At 41.2% G+C, this 21,210-nt stretch overlaps 3 protein-coding genes across 7 annotated transcripts in view; 1 reads left to right on the top strand and 2 right to left on the bottom strand.

Moving 5' to 3' along the window:
* clcn1b (chloride channel, voltage-sensitive 1b) overlaps positions 1 to 2,123 on the bottom strand; it is a 29,521-nt gene extending 27,398 nt beyond the window's left edge. Inside the window, exon 1 of the mRNA XM_037074884.1 lies at positions 1,617 to 2,123. Within this exon, the coding sequence (XP_036930779.1) occupies positions 1,617 to 1,667 (51 nt within the window). The 5' untranslated portion in view covers positions 1,668 to 2,123. The remainder of the gene's footprint in view (positions 1 to 1,616) is intronic.
* A 1,110-nt stretch (positions 2,124 to 3,233) lies between these two features.
* casp2 (caspase 2, apoptosis-related cysteine peptidase) lies at positions 3,234 to 12,986 on the bottom strand. 5 transcript variants are annotated; one of them, XM_037074969.1, is made up of 13 exons: positions 12,809 to 12,986; positions 11,980 to 12,143; positions 10,511 to 10,681; positions 10,300 to 10,374; positions 9,980 to 10,129; positions 9,666 to 9,735; positions 9,108 to 9,199; positions 8,626 to 8,808; positions 7,851 to 7,979; positions 7,671 to 7,761; positions 6,406 to 6,606; positions 5,161 to 5,270; positions 3,234 to 5,051 (listed from the first exon to the last, which is right to left on the bottom strand). In XM_037074969.1, the coding sequence occupies exons 2-13, from the start codon at positions 12,127 to 12,129 to the stop codon at positions 4,917 to 4,919; spliced, it is 1,557 nt and encodes a 518-aa protein (XP_036930864.1). In that variant the 5' UTR covers positions 12,130 to 12,143; positions 12,809 to 12,986; the 3' UTR covers positions 3,234 to 4,916. The 5 variants fall into 5 exon arrangements, with proteins under 5 accessions (XP_036930864.1, XP_036930863.1, XP_036930865.1 ...); XM_037074968.1 differs by having other exon boundaries at positions 12,682 to 12,867; XM_037074970.1 differs by having other exon boundaries at positions 6,418 to 6,606; positions 12,682 to 12,866.
* si:ch1073-90m23.1 (rap1 GTPase-activating protein 1) lies at positions 12,139 to 20,971 on the top strand. Its single transcript, XM_037074955.1, has 20 exons — positions 12,139 to 12,236; positions 15,076 to 15,208; positions 15,369 to 15,401; positions 15,509 to 15,599; positions 15,797 to 15,832; positions 15,904 to 15,951; positions 16,121 to 16,318; positions 16,399 to 16,496; positions 17,399 to 17,477; positions 17,820 to 17,873; positions 17,962 to 18,045; positions 18,158 to 18,258; positions 18,345 to 18,474; positions 18,591 to 18,752; positions 19,042 to 19,113; positions 19,674 to 19,760; positions 19,853 to 20,008; positions 20,086 to 20,169; positions 20,260 to 20,279; positions 20,365 to 20,971. Exons 2-20 carry the CDS (start codon positions 15,138 to 15,140, stop codon positions 20,453 to 20,455), a joined length of 1,695 nt encoding a protein of 564 aa, XP_036930850.1. The 5' UTR covers positions 12,139 to 12,236; positions 15,076 to 15,137; the 3' UTR covers positions 20,456 to 20,971.
* The last annotated feature ends 239 nt before the right edge of the window (positions 20,972 to 21,210 follow it).

Here is a 21,210-nt window from a genome sequence, read left to right as displayed (position 1 = left end):
GTTTTTTTCATTTCAAAACAAGTCCCCATCTGTTTCAGCTGTTTAGGAAATGCTGTAATGCTGTTTTTCTGTGAAGCTCCACAAATGCTTTCTGCACTAAAAAAAATTCAGCCGACTATCTGTCAGTGTGAGGGTGAAGAGATAATGACGGAATTTTCATTTTTGAGTGAATTTATCATTTAAATGTTACTCAAATGCAATTACTTAACTTAATCTAAACATTTATAATGCTTTCACTTTTACAAATCACAACAAACACAGTTTTTACCTAACTAAATCACAGGCCTTGCAGCATCAGTGTACATCTGTGAAGATTAAGCAAGATAAACTATCAACCTGAATATATACATGGCTGCTGATCAATAAACAAATTATATTTAGATGATCTATTAACAACTCTACACATAAACTCCTCAAATCCTTCAAGGCTCTAATTTCCTCTCTCACAAACACACAGACGCCATCACCACTTTCACACCTGAGAGATGTGAGATGTTGAGACATTAAGCCTCTAAATAGTGTGGTTAATTGAGATTTCTTATTTATATCTGACCTGTGGGGCCCTACGAGGGCCGGGAATTAGGGATTTGCTTTGGGCAATCGTCCATCGTCTTAGAGGAGGAGAGGAAGAGAAGACCAAAAAGACGCTGTCAGTGCTCCTCCGCACTTTGTCAGTTGCTCAGGCTGCTTTAACACGTATATACACACCCCAGCTGCTCATGTATCTGTCATTCTCTCGTCTTATGACTCACATTCAATTCTGCTGAAAATGCCCTTTAAAAAAAAACCCTGACCACAATGCTTCAGGTCAACTGCTGAAAAAGACAATGATGCTGTGAGTCATTAATGACCATAGAGCAGCAGAAAGTCAATGGCGGACATGATGCTCCTGGGAGGAATGACCATCATTCTGGGTGAGCATTTAAACAGATGAACCAAAGGATATAGTGACATGACTTCATCTCAACGCGTACGTCTAACCTGTCTGCTCAGGTTTCCTGTATATTGGTATTTATATCCGCCAACACATGAAAACAGCAATGACTTTACAAGGCTGTAGCTTGAGGAGGTGACTGATAGGAGATGAGAGGGGGTCACGAAGAAGATATGAAGCTAAAAACAATGAAGGAAAGACATTCAGTTGGAGACTGGTGTCAAAATAAATTATAAAATCCTTGTATTATTGCAGGGATGACTTTCCATTTATCGCTCTCACTCAGCGTTTCATAGCGTGGGCGGTGTGAAAGCAGCAGAGACTGTGAATGTTTCAGGGCTGTACTAATAAACTTGACATTAAGTTGCAGAAATCTTGTTCAGGAAGTAACGAGAACAGAGGAGGTGAGAAAGCACTGCTGGTGGACAAGAAAGGATGCAGCAGGCGAAACATGACTAGGAGATAAAAGTGGAATGAAAGTCTGGAAAGGTCAGGGTGAAAGAATGAGGAAAAGCAAAGGATGGTTGGAACAGACTAAGTGACAGATGGGTAGATGGAGAGATGAGGGAGAGGCAGGTTGAGAGACATGAAGTGAAGAGAAGGGAAGGGAAAAGATATTTAAAGAGACGAATAGGACGGCAGACAGGCAGGCAGGTAAAGGAAGTTTTGGGAAAAGACCTACCAGGGTCTGTTGGTATCTCAGAGCCTTCCTTTGCGACGCATCTGCAGCCATTGACACGCTGTCACTGATCCAAAAATAACCCCGCTGGACACCCCAGCATTTCCAATGGCGTGGGCAACACCATACACAAACACACACACGCGCACACACACTCTCTTGCTTACTTTTATGTACACACACGCAGACTTCACACCAGGTCAAATAAACATCTTCTAAAGTTTCTCACTCCACTATAAAGTCACTCTCAAACACACTCGTTATACGCAGAAAATCAAAGAACGCAGATGACGTCCTTCCTGAGCGCGTTCTTCTCCAGATGATCCAGAGGCTGCAAGCCATCCAGCTCCACTGCAGACCTGACAGACGCACGGACAGAGATCAGACAGGCGGACAAAGCAGAGCAAAGCCATCTGATGAGGCAGTGAAGGACGCAGCGCTTTCCTTTATTAGAACTGCAGACACCTAATAACACACACACACACACGCACACACAACTTGTTGCCCTTAGCAGCACCCACCCTGCCAGTCAGCCATTAGGTGTGTGTGTGTTTGGATGGACTGTGCTTGTTTGAAAGGGTGGGTGGGGGCAGGTGGTGGGGGTTGGAAGGGCACCCCCCCATAGGGCTGCCCCTGCAACGTGAGCAGGAAGGTGCACACGACACCCCTATGACAGCTCACACCTAATCAGCCAATGATGCAAGGCAATCCCCATAACGCTCACATGCTATGACAGTCCTCCCTCACGGTAAAAAAAAAAAAAAAAAATCCCACTGAATGCACCCCCCCCCACCACCACCACCACCACCACAACACACACACACACACACATTAAGACACCCTCCCAGAAACCACTGTGGAGCACTGTAAAGTGACCTCCATATTGCTTAACCTCCTCAGCAGGTTCAGATATCTACAGGAGCTGCACAGGAAGGAAGCTAAATGTAACTACATCGCCACACAACATTTGCTGAAAAGCCCACAGGCCTTCTGGTTAGACCACCATCCCTCCACAACCCTGGAGGAACAACATCCCTCGCAGACAAGTACATCTAAATGTCTGTGACTCGTCCTCTGGTTACTCCTCTCAGGCTGATGAGACTGGTGGCCATTATGACAACCACAAAGACACACAGACACACGCAGATCCCCCTTAACCCCGCCCTGCTTTGTGGTCCACACGCCAGTGCATAACAGCCTAATCTCACAGCTACACCGGAGTCCAGCGAGAAATGTGTTACTCCAACCGCCGGCGTGTGTGTGTGTATATGTGTGTGTCAAATGAGAATGACTGTGGACAGCTGGCCGGGCCTCTATCTGATACACTAAGAACATTATCACTGGGCGGCGGGCAGTGTGAGAGATACATACGTCCCAGTCACAGCATGCAGAGACCTGAGCACAGCGAAAGAGTGGGGAGCCAGTTATACTATACCTGAGAACGGAGAGGACAAGCTGTACGCCGGGAACAACACACACAAACACAGCAACAAGGAGGATCAAATAAAGTGGAGCATGCACAGGAGCAACATTCGTGCAGAGGCCAAGCACTCTCTGTGCAGGAATCAACTTAAACCAAACATATGCACATACAGCTGTAAGATCACAACCAAAGACTTGTCTTGTTTAAAAAGCATGGCCCGTTTATTGTATAGAACATTTGGCAGTCATTTGACAGAAACAAAATCCCTCTCAGCCCCCCCAACACTTGGCAGCAAACAGCAATCCTCAAAACGTCTCACCTTGCAGGAGAGTTACCCTTTTATAGCACTCCAAAGTTTTCATATATTAAATCATATTTCCTCATTTCAAAAAAATGAAGGATTAGAGGAGTGAGCACCTTCCAGACCAGGGTGAACTCTCTTACAAGCATCTCACACACATCTTAGAGTGTCTTTGTTTACAGATGGTTAACAATCAATACTGTTTCGACCACATATTATGTTTTCTTCGTTACAACACTCTCGTAACTAAACACACTTTGCCTGGTCAGGGCCTTTCTGGGAAACATCAATGCTCACACAGCCTTGAGAAATTGATTTCTCTGTGTGTGGGGTTGCCAAAGCGACGCAATATATTGTAAGAGCTTCATGGTCATAAATCCATTAAACAGATCATCATCACATGGCACAGGCTGCTGGAGAAAATTGCATATCGTTTATGGAAGACATAGGAAATACATCTTTTGTCCTTACTGTATCTGATACAGTAAAATAACACAGAAACTGTAGGAGGACTAACTAAATATGCACCTCTCACATAGAGAGAAACACTATTAGCAGTCAGAGTTAGTGTAAAGGTCATAGTTCATACTTTAGGTGTATGACCCGTAAGTAGCACCACATTCCCCTGGCAGCCCACCACCAGGACAGGAGGACACACACAGTAACATAGCTGATATGAAGTGAAATTTACACTGAGTGCCTTCAGGATTTTTAAGGTTAAAAACTGAAGTTTCCTGAATTTTACGAATAAAAGCGGAATAAAACTGAAACAATGCAGGATCTTGATTTGAAGCTGCCCTGTGGGTGTCTTTGCTCTTAATAAGGCAAACTGAGAAAAAAATGTGAACTTCACTAATGAGAAGCTGCAAAGATTCACTGCGGTAACTGACTATAATTAAAATAAAAGCTGTCTGCAATCATGGCAGCAAATATAATTTTAAATTGGAGGAGATATGAATCATATCTCAGAAAGACAGAAGATGAAATGCATTTGTCTCAGCTGTGCTGCCCCCTGCCTGTCACTATGCTAAAAACAAGAGACAGACACAACTCATAACAAACATTATATACAAATATAACACTTTTAAAAATCCTTATAAAAACAATTTCATACAAAATAAAGCCACAAAAATAGATCTGTGTACAAAATACTTTTTAAAAAGCAAGTGAAACCTCAAAGTAGCTGTGCAGTGGGAAAAACAAAAACAAAATACTATTCTGTTTTTGACTACAAAGGATTAACATCTAAACCCTCTAACTGGCATAGACACAGACACACAGATACATGCGTAAGTTACTAATACGTCGGCCATTTCCGAGTACATGTAGATTACCATGAGCTCGCTCCTTCTTCCTTTCCAAAGTTTGTGTGTATGTCTGCGGGTTTGAGGGGGCAGTATTTACACAAAAGAATGAATGAATAAATCCTCTGTTTGGATGTGAAGTTGTAAAGGGGGAATGTGTACGTGTGTGGCAGTAATTGGAGTGGAATGAGCAGTTGTGTGCCCTTCATTGAGAGGCCTCGATGCAAGGAATGGTCTGTGTTTGTTTTTAATATGCGTATGTGCGCATTTGCAAATCAATACTGGTGCTGGTACTTGGGGAAAAGGAAGAGGTCTTTGCACAATGAGCTGGTGAACTCCGACATCTCTTTGCAGCGATGGTGAGCTGTGCCGGGAGCGTAACCCTCCCGCTCCTTAATACGCCCGTTGACCTGGAGACAGAGAAACAAAAGACAGGAGGATTACACTCATGTTTTAAAGAAACTTAATAAATTGTTGCACTATGAACACAGTATAAGTAAGTACAGGATATTTGCTCACCTGCACCAGGATGTCTGCAAGATGTTTGTCTCTGGCATGGAGGCGAAGCGTTGTGTTGATTTCTTGGATGAACCAGGATCCTCTCTTGGTGTTACGCATGGCTGCTGTGCCTTGAGGAGGAAGAGATCAAACAATAAAAGCTTAATACAGCGAGATGAGATGCAGGGAGACAGAGCTAAGGTGGTGTCTGGTATTTACATAACTGGAAACAGAAACTGTGAGTCACAAAACAATGTTAACATCTAAAGCTGAGATAACTGTCGTGGAAAAGTAGTCAAAGTATACTCAAACCGAAGTGGGTGAAGGTAGAGGTCAAAGAAAACTCCAGTCCTCCACTGATTTAGCAGTCGCACTACTACAATATTGTTAGAACCACTACAAAAGTTCACTAGAAGTATGAAAATTGGTACAGAAGAACCAGAGAAATCTTTTCTGGTTTAACATGTCCCAAACATTACAGCAGGGGATTCAGGTATGCTGTGCTAGTGACTGAATGTATTCCTGAGACATTAGCTTCAAGCAGAGACGAGGAGCTTGAAAATTAAGAGCCTGACCAATTTTTCGGGCTGTTGCCAATAACAATAAATAATAAAATGAAACATAGAGGCTGATATGATACATCTGTAACAGGCCAATATCGGCAAACTAATATCTCAGTTGGGCTCTAAAAGATCATCAAAAAAAATTTAAATCAATTAAATTAAATAAAAAATGCCCATCACAATTCCCCTGAGCCCAAAGTTGCATATTTAAATAGCTACTTTTATCCAACCAACAGCCCAAAACCCATAAATGACACAGAAAGGCAAGAAATCCTTTAAGAGGCTGAAACCAGCAAATGTTTGACATTTTAACTAAATAAAATGACTGAAACAAGCACTCACATATGCAATAGTATTCCCCAACACCAATAAACAGACTCTGGTGTGTAAAATCACAGGACTTCCCCTATAAAGCCACCGCTATGATCCATTTTGGTTTTGCTGCAGTTATTTGCTGGAAAAGCTGCATGCATTATGGGTACAAAGCAAGAGCCCATCAAGCCACAGTTGGATACAGCATTTAAAAAAAGACAGGTGGTCCACAGGCTGATTTGTTTTTTGCTTGTTAAAATGCTGCTGCCTCACATCTTTATTGCTGCATTCATTTCACCACACATTCCTTTTCACAAATCTTTTACACCTCAGTTAAATAACACATTTCCCTTATTAGTCCACCCCATAATAGCAAAAGGGACAAACTTACAAATTCTCTGACCTTTGAGAGATGCGTAGCCACAGATCATGTCAGACCGCTGGGGCAGTTTAATTCTGGGCCGGCCCATGTCCCCTCTCTGTCTGGAGTCTGCATCCCCCTGTCCTTCCCTGCCAGCATCCCGCTGTTCACAGCTGGGTGAGCAGGTCCTTGCTGGCCCATCTATCTGCTCCACGCCACAGTCCATCTCCTCTGGAAGACAAGGCGGTTTCAAATTAACCTCAAAAATCCATCAGTCTTCTTAACATCTGGATGAAAAGCCAGAGCTGCAGCACTTGAGCTTGGCTTTGTTCTACTTCAGGAGCAAAGCTACAGTCTGAAAGTGTGTTTTGGACACAGATTTTAGGAGGCTTGGACTGCAGCCTCGATTTTTGAAGTAATATCTGAAAAAAAACATCATTTGTTTGCATGAGCCTCAACTAAAAAGCCTTTTTTAAAATTTATTTAGAAACCAAATCGTTAACCTGCATAATTTTTGGCAGGATTTTCATGCATACTGGAACAGATTAATGATTGGTTTTGACTGAAGCTATTTGCAGAAGCAGAGGCCAACTTCATCTAATGGCCTTTCATCAGCACACCTGTGGTGGAGCGAGGGAGCGTGTGACAGTAATTAAGACTGCTCCTGAGGGGTCTGTGGATTTGTCAGGGGCATCATCAGCCATGTAGTCAGATCGCAACCTCCATCACAGAGACTGACTAATTAGCTGGGAGCCTGATTAGTCACAGATTAAATACATGTTTATGGACCATTTTTGTACTACTTTGAATTAAATTTTTCTTAAGTCTACAACAGAACATTGAAATTTGACCAGCTGGAGCTGTGGTGCTGATGGATTGCCATGATGCTGTATGCAGTAGCTAGGAAGGTGACAGCAGACAACATCTGGACATGTGGAGAGACAGGCTGGCTTCTGCTTTTTTTTCTCTCAATCGTACAGTAAAAGGTTTTATTATGTTGCACAGATTCTGACAATTAAAAAAAACAGCTAGTCTAGAACACATTCTAAGCTATTTACCAATAATATACTCGCAAGACCAAATACTCAGTAAAGGACGATGGAACTTAAAGCAACTGTTTAATTAATTTACATATAGATTAGCATACTGACTGGCTATTGTAAGAAGACTATACAGGTTTACAGATATTGATAAATATGTTTTCCTAATTCATTCACATGTCAATGAGTGGGGGGTGCACAATAAAGAGAGCCCTGAAGTTTCAGGTGTGTTATGTTAATCACAGAGAACCTTACCTCCTCTGCAGGCCTGGATGAAAAACATCTTCGGCTTGTTCTGTAGCAGCGGACAGTGCGAATTGTCAAAGGCCTCAAACACCCAGTCCAACTGAAATTGAGTAGGTGACACACAAATTAGGTGTCTCATCCTCACCCTTGGAATGGCATTACACACAACAAGGCATCACCCAAACACACCTGCAGGAGCTGTCCATCTGTGCCGTATATAGCTCCTTCCACGCCATGGGAGAGCAGACACACCACACAGCTGTCCACTGTCCGGTGTTCTGGTCGTCGACAAAAGTTCTCAATGCAAGTCCTCATGCCCTACACAAAGAATGAGGAGTCAGGAAACCAGCAGTTAACACAGATAAGCAAGTGTCCAAGGCTTTCCCAGTCTGTGTTTGCAAGTTGCTATTTTATACTGAAGAGGTTGGTCAGGGAACCATGTGGTTATATACAACCCTTATTCCAAAAAGGCTGTAAAGCTGAACACTGTAACCATTTGCAAACTGTGTTTAAGAAATTGGTTTTACAAAGTCCTTTTGAGCCCACATAGTAACATCTTGTCAACTATCGTGTTTCACAAAGTGAAACCTGTTTACCTGTGGAATGTTCCAAGCAGGTGTTTTTGGAGCATTCCTAATTCCTAAACATGTTTGAAACATGTTGCTGGCATTTCTTGGAATATGCTAAAGGGCTGAGATGTTAAATGTGTTTCTTTGTAATGACACACTGAACGGCACTGAAAATAAGAAGTGAGCGAAACAAACCTGCCATCAAATCTTATTTGATTTGATTGATCAAGAACTGGCAAGAACATTTTCTGAAAATGATTCAAGGTCAAAAGGTTGTCCCTCCCACTTTTACAACTTCCTTTTTCTACCTTTGTCAACTAAATAAAACAGATGTTTTTTGGGTTTTTTTTTGCATTTCAAACTACCTGTAAATACAAAGTGTCAGTGTTTGCTACCTGAGCACTGAGGTCTCTGTGGACTGTAACCAGGTAGTCCAGCTCTGTGAAGACCTTCCTGAGGACCTCGTCATCCACCTCACCTCCTTTCCTTGGGTCAAGGTCAGGTGCAGCACAAGGATCAAAGGTCACGTTACTTATCACCAAAGCAAAACCACGAGGGGATGAATTCATTCTGTAAGACTAGAGTGGAAAAAGAGAAACACAAAAAAGAATAGTGAGGACACAGAAAATAATGGGAAAAGAAATCTATAGGGGTTTGATACGTTGTTTGCATACACTACATTATGGCATCATAATTGTACTATTAGTATTTATTCATATAAATTATAATCACCTTATTTTACTGCATTTAATGCTCTACATCAACTCATATCTAGATTAGTGACATGAAGACACTTAAGTATATCTCAGATGATAAACATAACCTAATTTGCTGCTGCAAACCGGCTGAGCTGACATCTTGAAGAGAAGTATTTTACCTGCTGGCAGTGAGAGAGGTAAAAGTCAGGTGTGCATGGGAGCACAGGGGTGTTGATGGGACTGTCTGCATCCAGACTAAACTCCATGGACTCTGCCACACACACACACACACACACACACACACACACACACACACAGAACCACACTGTTAAACTCTGCTTGATAAAAGCTGAATTGCTGATGCAAAGTTTTCACATCACTGCTTGCCCACCAGCCATTGTGTGACAACAAACTTTGTACTACAATGCTGTGAATGAGTCACTCTTGGGGCGTGGTGCCTGTAGGTACAGACACAAGCTAAATACTAGAGCAGCTATACTCCTACACTTCTCTCAGTATCTCAGTGATACGATTACATAATAAACAATTCACACAGACTGAACTCTCTCGAGCTGCTGAGGGTTTTGTTTTGTGTTGAAGTATATTCAGTTACCTGTCTGTTTATACTGGACACTTCTTCTGACAACACCCCTTGTCTCCACGGAAACAAGAAAAATATTGACAACAAGAGAAATCCATTTTACCCTGAATGCAGGCCACACTACAAAGCCACTCACCATGTGTCCTTGCTCTCTTGGCAGCAATTCCTTCTTGTGTGGAAAGTGGAAGAGAAGAGTCCACAAACCTCTGAAATTCAAAATCATGCATTAATGATTAATGACAAAACATCAGCTTCTTAATGCAAACAGCTGAAGACAGATAATGAAGGATTTTGTTCTTTGTTTTCAGCAGCAGCAGCTGTTATTTGTCGAGGGAATATGTGAATTAGAATCATAACTTGACTATTAAAGAATCTTCTGCCTGTTGTGTGACTACCTCAGCAGGCCATCTGGCTGTCTAACAAAAGATGGATGCGATTTGTGAGCCTCACATCTGTCTTCTTATCTCGTCCTCTTTTCTTTGTCCTCTGTCTCTCTCCCTGACTGGGACCATCTAAGGCTTGGCCTGGGCATGATGAGGTGCTGCTCATCTCGCTCTTTTCTTCTCTGTTTACTGAGGATGTCTGCAGACACCCATGTAACTGAAGCAGACAAATATCAGAGATATGTGATTTTTTTCTATGAACAACTGAGCTGACGATTGTGAAGCAATGTGAAAATTAAGATAAAAAAAGTGTCCAACTAGCTTTTGTTTCACTACAGTCTCAAAAAGCGGTAATTCTGGTTGGGGGATTACAAGCACTCTCCTTACCTCTATCATCTTTTCAGTTGCCTGCATGACTAGTTGCTCTACCTCTCCCTCTGGCTCTTCCTCAGGCTGAATACTCTATGAGCAGAAAACAGTCCAAGAACTGCACCAAGTCTGGCAATAATCTGCTGTGTATACTGTAGCTTTCTGGTGTGTGTGTGTGTGTGTGTGTGTGTGTGTGTGTGTGGTGATATTTGATTAACTGCACACTCACCTCTACACGTGTTTCTCTGCCATCTTTTTCTGGTGATTGTGTGAGCAGATCATACAGGTGCTGCTGCTCAGTTTCCAGCAGAGCTGAGCAGAAGCTGCTAAAGGCTTTCGGCCCTCGCTTTGGTAAAAGTAGTAGTAAGCGCCAGCTTCGTTTCTGAGATGTTTGTTCAGCCTACAGTAGAAGAGATAAGATCAGAAAAATGAGGATCACTGACGAAGATTAAATCTAATTGTACATTTGATTTACTACTGTTGACTCTCCACAGTAGACTGCCACCACAATTTGTCTAAACAATAAAAAATCACCCATCGAGTGAACTGGATTTGGCCCTAGTAAGCCCCGCAACCCCTTAGGGGGAAAAATAAAACCCGGCAACATCCCGCTACCCCTCACGGATAAGCGGAAAGAAAACGGAACGGAACGGAATTAAAACAGTGTTCACTTAGGCGCTGGATATTTCAAGACAAATCCCAGGTGGTAAGCAGTAATGTCAGTCAGAGAGAAACTAATGCATTTACATGGAATACTTTAAAAACTGAATGCTTCATTGTTGGCAATTTGGGCTATTTGTACATTTAGCCATGCTTAACTTACGGCTGGGAATAACCCAGCGGTTACCAACCTGTTTAACTGCTTAAAAATAAGCAATGTATACATGTAACTCATGAATTTAAAATGTTAAATCCTTAGTGTAAAAATGAATGGCAAGCTGTTCTGTGTGTTGAATTCAAAATATGATTAAAGGCTGAGAGAAATGTAAGTATCTGGTGTTTTATGAAATATATAAACTTTCCTTATAATCATATTTTGAAACCAGAGTTATTATGGGACCTGTAAGGTGTTTTGACTCCCAGAGTGTTGAACCTACAGGCCTAAACTTGACTGTACAATGACCTATTGACTAGGGGTGGCGCAAAATATTGATACATCTATATATGGTATCGCTTCCTCTTGCGTTATGATGACACTGGTGCCAAGTATCTATATTTATTAGAACATGCAGGTGCTCTGCACAGATTCCTCTGCCAATTTGACTTGACATACTCAGTATTTCATGACTCTCGGTGGTGTGAAGTTCTATATACTTCTTTTACACAGATTGAAAATACTTTAGTGAGCCAGAGCTGTATCCTTCCTTTTAACATTTTAACTCCAGAACTGTTATGCTTTCTGTCAGCTTGGCCATTGCTGTACGGTGATACTATCGTGGGCACATAGTGAATCTCTGTGATTTTGACCCTTGTAGACATCATTTTAAGCAGGTATCTAACATACAAGATGTAGGCAGCTGGCATAAGTTACAGTTCAACATCTGTTAACAGTAAACTGATATTATTCTTTCTTGATGATCAGCTTATTGATCAATGACAGTCAGGCTGCTTATTACCTAAATACGGTACGACCATGGCTCAACACAAACTTTTACTCCTAAATGAAACCACATGCACATCTCTTTGTTGTTAACATACCATGATGCCCTCTGCCATGCTCTCTGTTAGGATGTCATCTGCCTGTAAGGACTGAATGAGCAGCTCGTCCACCACCAGCTGCTTGCACAGAACGGCAGAGCGTCTCCGCAGAGCCCGTCTGTCCTGCTCCAGCATGCCGCACTCCAACATTTTGCTCCAACAGCCTGGGAATATGACGGACAACAAGACACATGAACCTCCATAGCTATACATTGGTGATTCAACCACAGTAGAACAGATGCTGTCATGGACTTCAGGTACTGTCATGAACTTCAGCTGTCTTAACTCACAACAACACTGTGTTGTCGTTTTAACTTCAGGCAGCAACGACACAGTATTACACTTCACTGTTACTTGGCTTTCTTAATCGGAAATGTCGTCAAGTATTTAACGTTATTCATCAGAATACTTATGAATAAATGTTATCATGAAGCCATGAAAAGTAAAAACACAATCAATGATTCCTGAACAACGCAGGTGTATACAAAGAAACGGTTAATCAATACTTCTGCGAAGACAATTATTAAATGTGCAGTTCTGTTTTAATCATTTTAACAAAGCGTCATGCAAGAGACAAAAGTTGGGATACATTTAACTACAGTTACACGCTGATGGCTAATTACCAATGCTAACTAGCTAGCTAGCATGCTTCGGTTTGCCTTTTTTTTCCTGACCTGCATTTAAGTGAACGATTTTTCATACCTGACAAACCTACTTATCGCCGTTCCTCTGTTTGTGCAACACAACACCAAACCGCCCAGAAGAACTACAGAGAAATGTCGACGCGTTTCCCCCTATTTCACACAAATTAACAACATCCCGTACTCACTCCACAAACCAACTTCCGCGGGGTATGAGCTGCAGCTCTCGGGTGGGCGGGGCTACACTCGTCGTTGTTTTGGATTCCGGCCAATGAGAGCTGAAGAAACCTCGACTGGCGTTCCAAGCCTCCAATCAGCTGGTATCTTTCAGACAGGCGCCACCCAAAGTAAAACTACTGTAAATAGTGGATTGAAGGGCATTTTGAATTTGAATCTGTGGTCCGTAAATAAGTAGCCAATTGATAAGGAGCGCTTTGAAGATGAGAACAAACAGTTAACTGTATAGATATAGTGGAGAGCCATTTAAATCGAATTGGCGGAAAAGAAAGAAATGAATGAGAGTCAACATAAACAGATTTCCATTCATGATGATAAGTTTTCAAAAATCATTTAAGTAACATATGTAATTAACATTGTTTGAAGGCAAAATGATATTTTATTAAATTGTTTTATACTTCTAATTCAAATAAGTATTGTGCATTTATTTCAGCTATTTGACAGATATATTTGTTGTTACTTTATTACAGATCAAACTACCGAACAGAATACAGAGTAATGTGCTTGCACGTTAATCATAAATAATAACCATCCAGTGTTATATAATAACACAACCCTGACAAATTCAGCTGTAATATTTTTCTGTTCACATGCATTGGATTTGTAGAAATGTCAAATGTGTGTTTCTGAAACCTCAAATATCAGCTTGTTAGATTATCAAAAACAAGTTTAAATACAGACATAATAGGAAATGGAAACAAACAGGGAACTAAGACACAAGACTGCTGAGACACAAAAAGTTACAAGTAAAACTAAAAGTGTTTTGAATGAAAATCCACAGATGGAAAGAGACAGAAAAAACACCATATGTTCCAGCTTTATTTGTGTCATTTTTAAATCAAAAGTGCTATAACGTCTTATCAAAAATGTGTTTGATTATGATAACGTACAACAGCGTCTGTTCAGGAATACAACTTCCTTATTCTGTGCATGATCTATTGCATCAAAGATACTACTCATCATGAGTTGACCAATAATATACAATATTGTACAGTCATTCTAAAATGTGTGTCAGAGTGTTTGTATCCATCTGTCTTCTGCAGCCATCTACGATGCAACAACATACACTTAACCAACTTAAAAACTAGTTTAGCTCTTGTTCTTTTAAGAAAAAAGCTCTAATGAAAAATGTCACTCTAATATTGACAATTTTTGCTGAAGTATTTTCACTTCATGATACTTTATACTTCTGCACTACATCTGGGGAAATATTTAACTTTTAACTCTACCTCCTGACCTCTATAGTTACTGTTCAGATTAAGATTTTAGGCTGAAGTGAACTATCTAGCTCCATATGAAGTAATGAAAATTAGCTCCACCTCAACAAACTACAACCGCAAAATACTACTTACGCATTAATGCATCTGTAATCATGTAATAAGCAGGAGAATTGTTTTTGGCAGAACAGCTAGTTCTGGTGGATCTGTGTATGGCTTCTACTTTTGGTAAAAGGACATGATGAAAACCTTTTTGTACAAAATTTGCTTCTTTTCTCCAACCAAACGACCAAAACCAAAAGACTCTCCATTTACTCTCCCAAATTAAAAAAAAACCCACCAAATTCTTCCACTTAAGCAGCTGGAACCAGCAAATGTTTGCCTTTGTTGCTTGAGCAGTAACTGAAAGGATTGATCCATTATCAAAACAGCTCGCAACTCATTGTCTTTCCATCGACTAATCAACTGATCCACTACTCGTTGCAGCTCTAAACCATACAAACATTATTTAATTGTTGGTATGGAGACTCTATTTAAATGTGTGAACCCTCTCTCGTTCATCTCTTTCTTACCTCCCTTTCTCTCGTTCCCCCTCTCTCTCCCTATCCTTCACCCTCCCCTGCTGTCTATCTCCTCACCCTCACTGTGTGCGCTGTCAATAATTGATGATCCTCACTGACTCAAAGGGTAACAGGTCCCCAGGAAAATGTCTCACCCATTTCTTTCTTTATTTACAAGTCTATCCTTAAGTTATGTCGGTCTGAGAAACCACCTCAAGCGTTTATTCAGGTATGAGGATCGATGGGCGTGACGCAGCCCGGCCGTGTCCATTTTGCGGGTTGTGGCAGCGGCTGCACCTGTGACCATGAGCGGGTTAATAATGCTGCCTGTCTGGCTGACAGCAGGACAGAGGGAGGAAAGGGAAGCTTAAATGAGTGAGAGGCAGGGGGCAGCAAGTAGGAGGAGTGACAGAATGATAGAGTGAATTAATTCAACCTTAGGCAGCCCTGATTGACTCGGCAGCAAACTGGCATGTACAAACATAACCAGTGACACCAAAGCCATGGAGAGAGAAAAGAGGAATGACATGTCCTTCTCCAGAAAGAGAAGTTTCACTTTCGGGACTTATGGAGGGTGAGTAAAGACACAGTTTGTCTCATGGTAGAGCCGACATTTAACAACACAAGTCAGTGAAGTAGCTACATATACTGAATAAATGTTATTTTTAGACTATCCTGTCTGTTTAAGATGATTTGTTTTCTTCTTCGAGTCGTTCTCACTTCCTTGTTTACAGTGTGGACAGATTCACATGTGGGGATGAGATGAGGTGAGGGTTTCTTTTCCATTTTATTGCGGGTTTTTTTTTTAAGCAAACGTTCAGAGTTTTATTGTGTATACTGAATGAGTATTGTGTCAATGAACCTGTTGCTGCAGACCTGAATGTCCAGAGGACAACATGCTGGACACGCTGGACTCCCCTGCTAGTGAGAGAAAGCCTCTCGTCTCTGCCAGCAGCAACCAGAGGGTGATTTCATTATCATATTCAGCTCCTCCTCTCATTTAAATTGAATAATGTATCTCCATGTTCTGCGTTTCTGAGAGGTCAAGTTTCCAGTCGCAAACTAAACAGTTTGTTGTGTTCCTCTTCCTCCCCGTGTGTCTCCTTCCCTTTCTCTCTGTCTGCACGTCTGTCTGACGTCCGCTGCCTGTTGCTGGTATCAGGACACAGAGCTGTTTGAAATCATAGAAAAGCTGCAGGTGAGTGACAGTATGATTGATCTTTTATACTGGGAGAGTTCCTAATCATCAATACTCCTCTTGTCCATCAGGGTAGCCGGATCGATGAGCAGCGGTGTGAATTCCCTCCTCCTCTGAAGGTTCGTCTTCAGTCTGACAATCTGAGAGTTTATATACGGGTTTGATCCCGCATATGTGTGTGTTTTTGTGTTGTGAGTGACATTCTGTACGAACACCATGACATTAGTTTCCCAAAACAGAAGTAACGACAGGCCCTCATCATCAGAAGTTACTTTATGTCTATGTTAGTCTCAGCTTTTAACGATGGGTGGAGACCTGCCGCTCATCCTCCCCTCCAAGTTGGGTGGCTACTGGATAGACCCCCCTCTGGAGAGGCTTATAGATGTGAGTCCCACCGGGTCCTATTATGGACTCAATCCGGACAGCTATGACATCATGGAGAGAGACAAAGAGGCCAAAATCTACCAAGAGTTCTTCAGCTCAAGAGTAAGTAGACTATATGTCAAGTCACACATGATCTTTCCATGACTGGTATTTATGATTCATCATCTTTTTTTCCCTTTTAGTACCATCACTCATTCACAGCAGTAGATCCATCTCTGGGACCGCTGGTTCTCTCTGTGTGTTTGGAGGACGAGGAGAACAAGCTGCGGGTGATACTAAGGTTGAGACCATTCAGCTGTTACAGATGTTTGAGCTTCACAGGGGAGAATTATGTGTTTGCAGAAAGTTTGCCTCCCTAGCTTAAATCTTAGTTGAACAATCCAGTGTGTAGGATTTGTCGTATCTAGCCGTAAGGATACAGAGTACAACTAACTAATCACCCCTCACCACACTCTCTTCGACAGTGGCTGCTAAAAAAAAGGGAATAATGCGAAAGTCCCTCTCCAGGGCAAATGTTTGTTGTGTCCATACTTGGCTACTGCTGAAATGTGGTTGACTCTGTGGAAGAGGTCCCAATCTGTGTCAATTTGAAAGCATGAAAGCTGAAAGATAAATAGTTTAGTTTTAGATTAATTGGATAGAGAGCCTCTTGGTTTGGAGTCACACCAGCCATGACCCCCGTCACCACGCCGACAATCCAAAACTCCGACTACTGAGAAATAATTATGATAGTATTATGAGAATACTCTGTCCTCATGGGCTGGACAATGCCCGTATTTAAAAGTGGCCTTTTTCATTTGATCTCAACCAGGAACGCTGGAAGTCAGTCATAGTTGGGGGTGCTTAGAGGTGACATCAAAGTAAATGGTGGACAGCATGATTGTTAATTTGAATGGTGAGGATACTAGTTATATAGTTATTAACAATTTACAACAGTTTGAGAAGTTTTGTACTTCAGCAGGCAGCAAACGTGAACACCGACATACGTCAGAGCAGCCACAGCAACTACAGTCAGTAAAAGCGAGGAGATGAAGAAGGTGATAAGTAAAAAATTGATGACATGAGAAACTTGAAATGTAAAAATTTGAGAAAATTTGAATGTATATGTATGTTCTAACTGTTACATTCATTTCCAAGTAATTCTGCTCACATGATACAGAGATTGTGCATCTTGCCCCACAGGATGAAGGAGTGCTCTCTGCATGGAGTTTTCTCTGTCTCTCTTTTCCCCAACATCCCATCTGCTGTTGAACTGGCAAAGGTATCAAACTCATATTCATATCCGATACTTATGTAAAAGTAGCAGTATCCAATATAAAAATACTGGGTTAAACTTAGTACAGATGTATTGTCAGCACATTACACTTTACGTATCAAAAGTAAATGTTGTCATTGTCCTTTTCAGAGTTTGTTTTTATTGATGTAACATTTTACTGGATAATTTAACTTCATCTGCACCGTTGTTGGGTAGTGTCATTTATAACATTATTCATTATGTTTTATAAACTGATCATAAATGTGTGTACAGTGTGTATGAAAAGAAAATCCATCCATGTATTTTATAAACAAAGCATTCAAATGAAATCTCTCATTTTCTCTCTAGATGCTCTGTGACAGGGTGACTGTCTCACAGTTCGAAGTGGTCAGCTACCTCAAGGCAATGCTCTAAAATTACCAATTTACTAAAAATAAGAACACGTATTTCAAAAAAATTCTCTCAGATCTCACTCTCACTCATCCCTCAGGCTCCAGAACTCATAATGGCGTTTGATGAACACAGAGTGTCTCCTAATTTCAAGTTTGGCATTTTATGCCAAAAGGACGGGCAGGTAAGAAGTCCCGCTGTAATTATGCATAAAATGCTCTGCATTCATAAAAGTGACTGAAATATGGCACCATGTCATAACTACTCCCTCTCAGACAACATCCATCTCTCCCTAGTTCACTGAGGAGGACATACTCGGTAACAATGAGGAAAGTGACGAGTTTAAGGAGTTCCTTTCCATCTTGGGAGAGACAGTTCTCCTGCAAGGCTTCACCGGGTAAAGTGCAGCATGTTGATGATGCTTCGCTGACACATGCAATGTGTAAAATCACATGAGTCTATGTCCTCACTCCCATTTCTCAGGTTCAGAGGAGGACTGGATGTGTGTTATGGTCAAACAGGAAGTGAGACAGTCGTTACATCCTTTCAAGGAAGAGAAATCATGTTCCATGTCGCAACTAAACTGCCTTTCACAGACGGTGACCCACAGCAGGTCAGTCACTGCATCACCCTCAGCCTGCTGCTGATTCACAGGTGGTGTTTCTGAGAGTATTTTTGTGACTACTTGGAAAAACAAGTATGTTGACACTCTTTTCCTCTTCTCCTCAGTTACAAAGAAAAAGACACATTGGTAATGATATTGTAGCTTTAGTCTACCAGGAGGGCCAAACCCCTTTTCTGTCAGATGTTATCAAGTCCCACTTCCTGCACTGTTTCCTGGTGGTCCGGAAGACTCAGAGGGCGGAGGACTCAGGTGAACCTGCGTACCAGGTGAGTGATTTTTAATAAAAGTGGCGTCTTGTTTTTCCAAAAACGATTTATCTTTTTATTCAAAAGCATACAATATTTTACAGGGGCTAATTCCAATATTTTTATTTAAGAGACTGAATAAATTGAACAGAATGTGGGAAGACATTCATACATTCATACATTTTTTGACAAGCATACCTTAAATTTTGAATTTTACAACGTCTTACAATTAAACATATTGACACTGCCCTCTGGTGGACAAACTATACAACTCAGTTTTTTAAATGACCTTGGCTCTGATATTTTTCAGGTGTCCGTCACAGCCAGAGAGGATGTTCCTCCTTTTGGTCCGGTCCTCCCAGATCCTCCCATTTTCACAGAGGTCAGAAACGATACTGGCATCGACAAGCTGTTTTCAGTTATCTCACACAATGTCACAGGAACAACCAAATCATCATTTTTTAGTGACTAATACGGTGTTATTTTTCAAACCTGCCAGTCCTTGAACGTCCAGCAGTTGTCCCCAAAAGACCATGTTATGGAAGACATGTTATTCGTTAAAGCAGGAAAAGCACAGGTGTAATAATGATAATGATAATAATAATGTCTATCATGAAGAGGGTCGGTGTGAAGAGTCCTCCTGTGCTCTGCTGTAGGCCATTTTCCACAGAAGAAACAGTGGCATGCTACACAAAAACACAGAATACCAGTGAGCCACCAGCCAAAGTGTGGTCTCCTCATCTTTTTCCATCATACAGCCATGAGCTGCTTAGCACCGAGGGAGCTTTCTTCTTTTGTCTTTGCTTTGATGATCCACTCAGTAAAATTTGTTGTAACTCCAGTGAGCATTTTGGTCCACGCCTGACCTACCTGATTCCCGACAGTACAAATCAATAACTGAGAAGCTTCATAAGTCGCTGTTTCCTGTGTCCTGCATTTCAGCGTTCCCTGCTGAGAGAATTTCTTCTCACCAAACTCATCAATGCAGAGATTTCCTGCTATAAAGCTCAACAGTTCAGCAGACTTGAGGTAGAGGAAAAACATTTTTTTTATTTCTGTTCTTTATTGGTGGATACCCAACTTCATGTGCTCTCCCGTCCTGTCCCTCCTCTGTTATGAAGCTCCGGACTCGTTCATCGCTCCTGGAAAGTTTGCAGGCTGAACTCTCCACCCGTTCCCAGTGCATGATGGGGGATCGATCGCTGTGTGCTCTCCCCTCGTCTGAGGGTGTAAGGGGGGCATCTGAGGGGAGTGGAGGGTTCATTGAAAATTTTAAGGTATGTTTCAGAAACTCTCTCATGCTCGACCTTCCTGTTTTCACTTTACCATTTATTATCTGGATCTATTTCTTCAGAGAGCCATAAGAGTGCGGAGCCACTCTTTTGAGACTCTCGGGGTACCAAGGAAGGTTGGTAGCAATGCAGCACAGAAGCCAAAGGTAAAAATTCACAATGAGAGCAAATGACTTTGAATGAATCAGTACTTATTTAAGGGCTTAAGCTTATATTTTCTCAAACTTATTTTACAGCCAGAGAAAGATGGAGACAGGTAAGACTTATGAAAAGAGAAAGTAGTGTGGTCTTTTCCATGATTTGAGTCATCAGTTGAGAATGTTGTTTTCTCTGGTTCTCAGTGACAAATCTCCTGGACCTCTGCCTGCTCTGTCTGACAGCTTGGGACCAGCTGAAGTCAAAGATCAAGCTAGTCCTCAAGAGGATACGTAGAAGGAAATATTCATTTGAAGATTATAGATGTTAATATGCCTATAGACGTTGCTAGCCTATATGGTTACTTCTTTATCATCGTGGTGGTTGGCTTATATGTAAATAGAGTGTAAAAGTAAATAGTATTTCTGAGAATATAATTATTTTACTCTCTTAGCAATGATATTCTATATTAATGAGAAACTGTACATTGTATTTCAGTGAGATGTTAAGCATAAAAAAAACTGCCAGAAAAGGCTGAAGTGTTGGGGCAGAGTTTACACTGGAGTGTATTTTAGATTTAAAAAAAAACAAACATTTTAATTTGATGTGGGATAAAGGAGAAGAGAAGCAGATTTCAGTTTGAATAAGCACAATATGTAGAGAATGCCCAATTGAAAACATGCAATAGCAACACAAAAAGAAGCAGAAGAGAGGAGGAAGAAAAAGCATAGACCTGATCAAAAACAACCTCTCTCATTCCTGGTTATTTATGCAAATATTTAATCTGTTTCTGACATTAAAGGAGAAATCTGAGATCTGAGCTATTTCTTGCATGGAGTGTAAATACTAAATAAATAAAATGCATTGAACTGGATAATATTCACATTAACAGTCACAGAAAATTATGACTATTAATAAAATTTCACATAAAAGCAAAAAGGTATTAGTACAGCATATATTTGCAACTATGATTACTGATGCAGGAATGTAATCTGCAAGGTAATCATCCATACACTAAGTAAATAATAATCATCGTAATAAAAAAGGTAAAA

This window comes from Acanthopagrus latus, chromosome 17 (assembly GCF_904848185.1).
Source record: "Acanthopagrus latus isolate v.2019 chromosome 17, fAcaLat1.1, whole genome shotgun sequence".
Taxonomy (NCBI): domain Eukaryota; kingdom Metazoa; phylum Chordata; class Actinopteri; order Spariformes; family Sparidae; genus Acanthopagrus; species Acanthopagrus latus.
This window is presented reverse-complemented; position numbering and strand designations above follow the sequence as displayed.